Source organism: Sciurus carolinensis, chromosome 10, assembly GCF_902686445.1.
Source record: "Sciurus carolinensis chromosome 10, mSciCar1.2, whole genome shotgun sequence".
Classification (NCBI taxonomy): domain Eukaryota; kingdom Metazoa; phylum Chordata; class Mammalia; order Rodentia; family Sciuridae; genus Sciurus; species Sciurus carolinensis.
The window spans coordinates 38302854-38313194 of NC_062222.1; the positions used below are offsets into that span (position 1 = coordinate 38302854).

Consider the following 10341-nt stretch of genomic DNA (forward strand, 5'->3'; position numbering starts at 1 on the left):
GGAATTTGTTAACTTACTGTACTAGCTGGGGAACCCTACAAGAAAGGAAAACCAAATATTGGAATAAAAGTGAAAATGATGGAAAGAGAAAATACTCAAGGTTATATTGAAATCCATAGTGAGACTCTTTAAAAACATTCATTAGAGTGCTGCTGTTTTTAGATAGAACAGTTGAGGAATTCAATAATTTACTGTTTTATTGGTGAACCCTGCAAGATAAAAACACTAAATTTGGGGAAAAAATTGGAATTATGGGAAGAGAAAATCACCAGGATTTCATTGAAATCCATTATTGAAACTGTATAACAACATTCACTTTGAGTGTAGTTATTCTCCAACTATGTATAGAAAGCATAGTTGAGGAATTTGTTAATTTACTATGCTAACCGGTGAACCCTGCAATATAGAAACACCAAACATTGGTAGAAAAGTAAGAATTATGGACAGAAAAAAATACCCATGTCTTATTTAAATCCATTAGTGAAAGTATTTAAAAACGTTCAATTTCATTGCAGTTATTTTCCCCCTGCATACACAAAGCACAGTTGAGTAATTTGTTAATTTACTGTGCTAGCCAGTAAACCCTGCAATATAGGAACAACAAACTTTGGGAGAAAAGGGTGAATGATAGGTAGAAGAAATACACAGCTTTTCATTCAATTCCATTAGTGAAACTTTAAAAATGTTCACTTTGGTGGAATGAGATATACATCATTACCGTATGTACATGTATGATTACATGAATGGTATGAATCTACATTGCGTACAACCATAGAAACAAAATGATGTACCCCATTCATGTACAATGAATCAAAATGCAGTCTGTAAAAAAAAAAATCTAAATAAAAAAAATTTTTAAATGTTCACTTTAACTGCAACTATTCTCAGCCTGCATATAGAAAGCACATTTAAGGACTATGTTAATTTACTGTGGTACAGGTAAAACGTGCAAAATAGAAATGCCAAATTTTGGGAGAAAAGTGGGCATGATGGGAAGAGAAAATACCTAAGGTTTCACTGAAATCCAATAGTAAAACTGTTTAAAAACGTTCATTTTGAGTACAGCTATTCTCTGCCTGCTTATAGAAAACAGTGAGGAGTTTGTTAATTTACTGTGCTATGGGTGAACCCTGCAAGACAGAAACACCAAACTGGGAGAAAAGTGAGAATGACAGTTAGAGAAAATACCCAGGATTTCATTGAAATCCATTAGTGAAACATTTTAAATACTTTCACTTTGAGTGCAGCTATTCTTGGTCCCTAAATAGAAATCACAGTTGAGAAATTTGTTAATTTATTGTGCTAGCAGGTGAACCCTGCAAGATAGGAACATGAAAAACTGGAAGAAAAATGGGAATGATGGGTAGAGAAAATACCCAAACTTTCATTGAAATCCATTAGTGAAACTGTTTAAAAACGTTCAATTTGAGTGCAAATATTTTCTGCCTGTGTATAGAAAGCACATTTGAGGCATATATTAATTTACTGTGCTAGCTGATCAACCTTGCAGGAAACAAACACCAAACATTGGGAGATAAGTGGGAAAGATGGGTAGAGAAAATACCCAAAGTTTAATGAAATCCATTAGTGAAACTGTTCAAATTCCTTCAATTTGATTGCAGCTATTCTCTACCTGTATATACATAGCACAGTTGTGGAATTTGTTAATTTACTGTGCTAACAGTGAACCGTGAAAGATAGAATCAAAAAAATTTGGGAGAAATGTGGGACTAATAGGAAGAGAAAATACCCAAGGTTTCAATGAAACCCACTTGTGAAACTGTTTAAAAACATTCACATTGAGTGCAGCTATTCTCAGACATCGGAAGAATAAGCCATGTACCGATTTGGAAAGTGGAGAGGAAAAGAAAAATATTATCAATAACTCTGCATCTCCATTAGAAATACTTTTGCAGTCTTTCTGCAAACTTGGTCTGATTATGGCTTATTTCTACATGTGCGACCGTGCAAATCTGTTTATGAAGGAAAACAAGTTTTACACACATTCATCTTTCTTTATTCCAATTATCTACATCTTGGTTTTGGGAGTATTTTACAATGAAAATACTAAAGAGACTAAAGTATTAAATAGAGAACAAACAGATGAATGGAAGGGCTGGATGCAACTTGTGATTTTGATTTATCATATCTCTGGAGCAAGTACTTTTTTGCCTGTGTACATGCATATTCGAGTTCTGGTGTCGCTCTCGCCAGCAAGAACGACCCGGGGACGTGATGGGTGGCAAACTTCTTTATTAACAGCAGCTTCTTCTTCCTCCTTTAGGGAAGTTATTGTCACTTATATAGGTTATATCAACTAATTAGAATATTCATGATATGTGGGGAGAAGATAGACGTATATGGGTATAACTTGAAGCACCTAAGAATCACGCAAGAATCATGCAGAGGCCCTGACCAATTACTGAGACTTCCTCAAGGTGAAGTTAGTTGTATACGTGCAGAATAGCAGTTTTTCAACCGCACTGGCAGCTTGCCAGGCACCATCTTGGCCAGGCTCCACCTAGGGCCAGGGGTCCGGCCAAAACCCCGACAGTTCCCCCTTTTTTCTTTTAAAAGAAAAGCTCGGGACCAAGCCTGTCTTAGGCGGAGTGGTCAACTACCATCCTTACCCGTCATCGGATAACTGTAGAGCATGCTACAGCTCCTGTCTTAGGTCAGTACGGAGTCACCGCCTTCCTTACCCGTCTGGTCAATGGTCCAGCCTCGCGAGCCACACTTGTGGGGAGCAGCCGGCCTCTAGGGCAGCCATGGCCTGATGGAAGATGATACGATCTCTCGCTTGACTCTGGCGCACACGCATGATAGTGCGTGAGAGGAAGATAACAGCAATGATCATAAGCATGCATAATGCTCCCGTACCAGCCCACTGTTTAATAAAACTGAAAGAAGAGGATAACCAATTTAGCACTTCAGACATTGGAGCTACATCAACTCTAGTAGCATTAAGGCTAACAATTTGAGATCTAAGAATAGTTGTAAGATTATCAAATTCATAAGACCGGTTAGCGCGTAACTGAACAGACAAGCTTCTAGACAAATTTGCTGCATAGTTGAAGTTATGGTAAGCTACAGGTGTAACGCACAGTCCCGCCAGATGATAAATACATCCCACGTTTAACAGTTCCTGTAAAATGTCCATTTGTTTTTGAAGTAAGTCCACTCGCTGGTTCACTAAAAGAATCCCTGCTTTGAAGTGTTGATCCACTGTCTGTTGAGTAGATAAGGCAGTAGCAGTCTGTTGAACCACCTTATTGATTGTGGCTGTAGATTGTACAGACGTAGTTAAGGCTACAGCTACCGCAGTGGCTGCTGCCGCTGATGTAACTATGGCGGTAATGACTGCTGCGGTGATTCCAAAGTCTCTCTTGTTTTTAGAAAGCAATACTGGCAATTCATCATCTGTAACATAGACTGGGACTGGTAGGAAGGTAGGAACACACATTAAGTCTGTCAGTAGGAACCTAGAAGCATTTTAACATTGAGAGCACAAATCTGAAGTACAATTGAAAGAAGCAGTTGTTTTGTTACATAGTTGAACTGTTCCTCCTAAGAGACTAAAAAGAGGTTGTAAGTTAGTTTATTCCGTGGAAACACACAAACTGAGCCGTAGCTCCAGTAAAGCACCGGGTTACCCTTATTTCCCAGAGTTAAAAAACCCCAAACAAAGAGACAAAGAGAAAGTTTATCTTTAGGGGACCTGAAGGTCTCCTCTATTCCCCCTTTTTGTTTATAAAGAGTATTTTTGAGGGTGAGATGTGTATGTTCGACAATACTTTGTTTTTGTGGGTTATAAGGTACATCTGTGGTTAGAGTTATTTTAATTTTAGTGAGGAATTGGTTTTTACCAATTTTAGTTTTTAGAGAAAAATTTAGACTTTATAACGTAGTACAATTTTTAACAGTTGCTTAACCATAATTGTATAAACCCCTATTTTTAAGACAAATTGTTCTAAAGGATAAAACTTAATAGACACAAAGTTAAGAGTAAATTAGTGTTTCTAAGAAATCCTTGTCATTTTATCATGTCCTTTTACCATGTAGATTAAACTTTGGTTTATATCAACACATTAGTATTTTACCTTAGGAAAAATCTTAAATAGCTTTAGCTGTTTTACATACATACAACCAACTTAGTTACACACAGACTTGTTGAAACTTATCTTTTGTTATACACAGACTTTTTTATCCAGAAACATTTCCTTTTACCTTTTACTAAATATATTTCTATACCCAGAACCTTTTATTTATTTATTTATTTATTTATTTATTTATTTATTTATTTTTTATCTGTTGACACCTTTTTGTTCACATTTTGAAACAACTCTTATGAAATTTCTGAATTTAGATAAATCACCCTATTTTAATAAGATTAAATATTTTGTTGTTTATAGTACCCTTAATTGAAACACAGTTGAAACTTTTGGGACCCTTTATATATAGAATTCCACTTGTTAGGACATAACTTTTAGTAACCTTGTTTTTGGTTTAGTGATGACACAAAGCAAGTTTAAACCCTTTTTATTTACCAACCTATGAAAACACCAATAATGTTTAAGTATGTTACCCCATGTAATTTAAGGAGTTAAAAGTACTTGATGTTATTTAACAATTAGCATTTTAACCTTGTAAATTAACCAGACGTCTCTACAAACACATTTGAGTAATCCCATACATGTCAACTCCAATTTATTTATTTTATAAAAACCAAGATATCAGACAAGTGTCCTGAACAGGATCCGTTGCCTCTTTCCTGCTGAAGAAAAGTCCTAGAAGCAATTGATATTAGACATTGTTTAACATTAACATTTCATTAGTTTGACCACCTGGAGACTTGTAAGTTATTTTTAAAGATATTTTACTTTCATTAGTTTGCCCAATTTAAATTGAACCTTTTTTAAATCACGTGAATAAAAGTATTTGGATCCATTTTTAAATTTTAATTTAAAGAGCGCTCAGTTTTGACAAAACATGACATTAGACAGTACAACATAACACATAACACAAAATCAAAGGCCTTGTAACTTTATAGGTAAATGTTCATTGCAATGAAACAGCTGTTCAAAAACTCTAGTTGAATAAAAAATAGAACTGATCAAAAAAAAATCATTAACCTAGGTATGCAAGATCAAAATTATGAGCTCAAAAATACAGCATTAAAGAAAAAACAAAACAAGAATCCTGAAGAATAAGTTAGTTTTTTGTAGCGGCCCAGGAGTTTAAAACGGACACTTCTCTTTTTTTTTTTTTTTTTTCTTTTTTTTCTTATCTTCAGGCTACCCCCCTTTTCTCCTTGAGACGCTGTAGTTACATTCCAATGGCTTCAGCAAGGCCAGGCAGGGGGAGGAAGGATTACCCAGGACTTTTTAACCCTTTTTCTTCCTGGTTGAGAAATCAGGTTAGGTTTGAATGCAGAAAATCATGAAACAATTATCTCTTACAATATTAAGAATTGATCCAAGACACAAACAAGCCACACAACAAACACAAAAATAACACACCACACACACAATTTGGTACCCCTTTACAAATTGAAACTAACTAATTTTATCGGGCAACGAATCTGCCTTTTGTGAACTTTTACCGGGCTTTCAGTCTATTAACCTCTCTCTGTTACCGGGCTTAAAGCCTATTAATCTTTCTCTGTTACCGGGCTTCCTAGCCTTACTTATTTTATTACTTTATTGTTTTATTATTTTATTACTTTATTACTTACCACTTATTTTACCCTTGTCTGTGAAAAATTATTGTTCTTATGAAATTTTTGAATTTAGCCTAGTTTTAGACAGTTCTATTCCTATGATTAAATCTTACAGCACTAAGAGGTAGTTTACTAGTTTAAACACACAAACAAAAGACAGGCGCGCACACGCACACACGCTCACTCACACACGCACACAGTTTGGTACCACTTGACTCGTCCCTCCTATGGGGAACCTTTTGTGATGAATCGTCCCTCCTCTGGGGAACCTCTTGTGATGAATCGTCCCTCCTCTGGGGAACCTCTTTTTATGACTCGTCCCTCTTACGGGGATCCTTTTGTGACTCTTCTTTTACCTTTTTCAATACTTCCTCTCCCTGTGTAACTGCCTTTTGTAAAGCCTCCCGAGGGGAATGCAAACAAGTTCTGACTAATGACCAAACTGCTAACGTCCCTGGGAGCGTTACCGGACAGCGCTTTAAATCTTCCCCCGGGTGTTCCCACTGTGGGATAGTTAGCAATCCTTCCTCCAGAAACCAAGGTGAAATCTCCTCTACCTGCTTTAAAAATGCTTTAAGAATTTCTTTCAAGGGACCTTCCATTCTACATCTAGCAACCTCGTTCCCCATTTTTTGAGGAAACTTTAACCTCTCGTTCCTAGGAACTTTATCGCAATCACAATATTCTCGTCTCTAGGAAACCTCCCTGTCCACTGACAGATCTGGGTGCACACTTTCACGGATCGTTGCTCACCTCACTCACCTCTCCGCGGCACGTAAGATTCCCGGGTTTCGGCACCACTTGTTGCTCTCGCCAGCAAGAACGACCCGGGGACGTGATGGGTGGCAAACTTCTTTATTAACAGCAGCTTCTTCTTCCTCCTTTAGGGAAGTTATTGTCACTTATATAGGTTATATCAACTAATTAGAATATTCATGATATGTGGGGAGAAGATAGACGTATATGGGTATAACTTGAAGCACCTAAGAATCACGCAAGAATCATGCAGAGGCCCTGACCAATTACTGAGACTTCCTCAAGGTGAAGTTAGTTGTATACGTGCAGAATAGCAGTTTTTCAACCGCACTGGCAGCTTGCCAGGCGCCATCTTGGCCAGGCTCCACCTAGGGCCAGGGGTCCGGCCGAAACCCCGACATTCTGGTTGCTGCATATCTGTTTCAGACAGGGTATGGGCATTTCTCATACTTCTGGATCAAAGGAGACTTTGGAATCCATAGAGTATGTCAGGTCTTATTTCGTCTCAATTTCCTAGTAGTGGTGTTATGTATAGTAATGGATCGACCTTATCAATTCTATTACTTTGTTCCCTTGGTCACTGTATGGTTCATGGTCATATATGTTACTTTAGCACTGTGGCCACAAATAATCCAAAAGAGAGCAAACGGAAATTGTTTCTGGCATTTTGGCTTGCTGTTGAAACTAGCCTTTTTACTGTTATGCATATGTTTTTTGGCATATTCTCAGGGTGCATTTGAGAAGATCTTTTCTCTTTGGCCATTGTCCAAGTGTTTTGAACTGAAAGGGAATGTATATGAATGGTGGTTCAGATGGCAGTTAGACCGTTATGTAGTCTTCCATGGAATGCTATTTGCTTTCATTTATTTGGCTTTACAGAAGCGTCAAGTACTTTCTGAAGGAAAGGGTGAACCTCTTTTTTCAAACAAAATTTCAAACATTCTATTGTTTATTTCAGTAGTTTCTTTCTTGACCTATTCCATCTGGGCTAGCAGTTGTAAAAATAAAGCAGAGTGCAATGAGCTCCACCCATCTGTTTCTGTGGTACAGATTTTAGCCTTCATCTTAATAAGGAATATCCCTGGATATGCCCGTTCAGTTTACAGTTCATTTTTTGCTTGGTTTGGAAAAATTTCATTAGAGCTGTTTATTTGTCAGTATCACATATGGCTGGCAGCTGACACAAGGGGTATTTTGGTACTCATACCCGGAAACCCTATGCTCAACATCATTGTCAGCACTTTCATCTTCGTTTGTGTGGCACATGAAATTTCTCAGATCACTAACGATCTTGCACATATTATTATTCCTAAAGATAACTCATCTCTCTTGAAAAGGTTGGCATGTATAGCTGCATTTTTTTGTGGACTACTCATCTTATCGTCCATTCAAGATAAATCAAGACATTAGGTTCCTAAAATCCCAAAAAACTTAAACTCTTCAGGCTTACTTTGTGTCTGCCTGGAGGAGAAAAGGATCTATCTGGAAATATAATTGTCTCTGTAAATATAAACGTGGCAAAAGGACAGTGTAGTGATGTCTGTTGAACAGTGTGGTTGTATATATTGGCAATGTACATATCTGATGTGAAATACTAAGAAAAAATTGATGAACCAGAATGCGACATAGGATTGCATGTGAAAAGTCTTTTCTACTGGATCTATATTTCCATTTATAAATGATTTTAAGTTAACATATGAAGTCAGGGAAATGATTAGCTTTCCAGTACAAAGTATAGATAATTTAATTAGCCTAGTGACACCACTGTTTTGATATTTACTAAATTTGTGGTAATAAGATTGTCTGTGCCTGTCTTCAGTGTGGAACTTCCTACTTCATTGAAAACTTTTTTACTCCAGAATGACTTGCAGTGTTGTGTTCTTATGTGCAATGACATGGAATGATGAACAGTATGCCTTTAATTTATATGTATTCATGTTCTGGTTGTTCATGTTTGCTGACATGATTTTTGTCCTGACTGTGGTTTTCAGGTATACAAGTCTAAATCTTTGTAGTCTTCGTCTCTCAAAGTTGTTCTAAGGCTCCATGACAGGGTTCTACATTGTTGATGTTGTCATTGCTTCTTTTTATAAAAAGGCCAAATTTTCCTTTCAGTGCAAACATTCACCCATTTTTTTTTCCTTGTTACCCTGTGGATCCATTTAATGTTTTCCCTTCCCTAATTAATTTTTGTATATTATTTCCAATGTTTGGAAAGTTCTTTATAACCATTTTGGTATTTCCTATTATCCCCTCCCATTTAAAAAAATATTTATCAATCTAAACATGTGCAGTGTAGTAAAGATTCAAGTTGTTATGATTGAGATGTATGACCATAGTAGAATTTTAAGTAAACTGGTGACTTGGGCAATAAATGTTTCTGTTTGTTTGTTTTTTTTTTTTACAAGCTAACTGTTAGAGGTATATGTTTATTTATCTGTTGTACAGATTTGATTATGATTTTTAATGTTTGAAAGATTGCACTTATTTGCTTTTACTATGTGTGAGGTAAAATATATATTTTCTGTTCACGGTATGTAAAAATATGGAGTAATTTAAACAGTAAATAAACATTCTGTGGATGCTTAAAAAAAAAAAAAAAAAAGAAAGTATAGTTGAGGAATTTGTTAATATACTATGCTACTTAGTGAACCCTGCAAGACAGGAACACCAAACTTTGGGAGAAAGGTGGGAATGATGGATAGCGAAAACCCACAATTTTCATTGAAATCCATACTGAAACTTTTTATAAATGTTAAGTTTGAATGTAGGATTCTCAGCCTGCATATAGATAAAACAGTTGAGGTATTTGATTATTTACTGTACTATTGGTGAACCATGCAAGATAGGAGTACCAAAGTTTGGGAGAAAATTGGAACTGATAGGTAAAGAATATACTCATGGTTTCATTGAAATCCACTAAAGAATCTGTTTAAAAATGTTCACATTGAGTGCAGTTATTCTTGACCAATATATAGAAAGAACAATTGAGGAATTTGTTAACTTACAGTCCTCGGTGGTGAACCCTGGAAAACAGGAATACTAAACTTTGGGAGAAAAGTGAGAATGACGAGTACAAGAAATACACAACCTTTCCTTAAATTCCATAGTGAAACTGTTTAAAAACATTCACACTGAGTGCAGCTATTTCTTGGTCTGCATACAGAAAGCATATTTAAGGAATATGTTAACTTACTGTGATACAGTGAACACTGAAAGATTGAAACACCAAACTTTGGTAGAAAATTGGGACTGATAGGAAGAGAAAATACAAAAGGTTTCATTGAAATTCATCATTGAAACTGTTTAAAAACGTGCAGTTACTTCAGCTATTCTCTGCCTGCATATAGATAGCACAGTTGAGAAATTTGTTAATTTACTCTGCTACCAGTGAACCCAGAAAGATAGAAAAAACAAGCTTTAGGAAAAGTGGGAATGGTGTGAAGAGAAAATACACAACTTTTCATTGAAATCCACTAGTGAAACTGTTTTAAAATGTTCACTTTAAGTGCAGGTATTCTCGGCCTGCACATAGAAAGCATATTTAAGAAATATGTTTACTTACTGTGCTACCATTGAACCTTGTAGACAGAAACACCATAAATTGGGAGAAAGGTAAGAATGATGGGTAGAGGAAATACTCAAGGTATCATTGAAATCCATCAGTGAAAGTTTTTAAAAGTGTTCACTTTAACTTCAGCTATTCTCTGCCTGCGTATAGACAGCACAGTTGAGGAATTTGATAATTTACTGTGCTGCTGGTAAACCCTGCAAGATAGAAATACCAAATTTTGGGAGAAAAGTGGGAATGATGGGTTGAGAAAATACCCTGGTTTCATTGAAATCCACTAGTGAAACTGTTTAAA

At 36.2% G+C, this 10341-nt stretch overlaps 1 protein-coding gene across 1 annotated transcript; it reads left to right on the plus strand.

Annotated features, from left to right (window-relative positions):
- The first annotated feature begins 1827 nt into the window (after positions 1-1827).
- LOC124994645 (N-acetylneuraminate 9-O-acetyltransferase-like) lies at positions 1828-8465 on the plus strand. Its single transcript, XM_047566804.1, has 3 exons — positions 1828-2198; positions 6881-7205; positions 7308-8465. Exons 1-3 carry the CDS (start codon positions 1941-1943, stop codon positions 7883-7885), a joined length of 1161 nt encoding a protein of 386 aa, XP_047422760.1. The 5' UTR covers positions 1828-1940; the 3' UTR covers positions 7886-8465.
- The last annotated feature ends 1876 nt before the right edge of the window (positions 8466-10341 follow it).

Bases quoted from the DNA above. Each gene is read 5' to 3' on its own strand.
- LOC124994645 (XM_047566804.1), top strand. From the start codon at position 1,941: ATGGCTTATTTCTACATGTGCGACCGTGCAAATCTGTTTATGAAGGAA. The intron at 2,199-6,880 runs GTGTCGCTCTCG...CCCGACATTCTG, and splicing joins ACATGCATATTCGAGTTCTG to GTTGCTGCATATCTGTTTCA. The intron at 7,206-7,307 runs GTGCATTTGAGA...TAGACCGTTATG, and splicing joins TTTTTTGGCATATTCTCAGG to TAGTCTTCCATGGAATGCTA.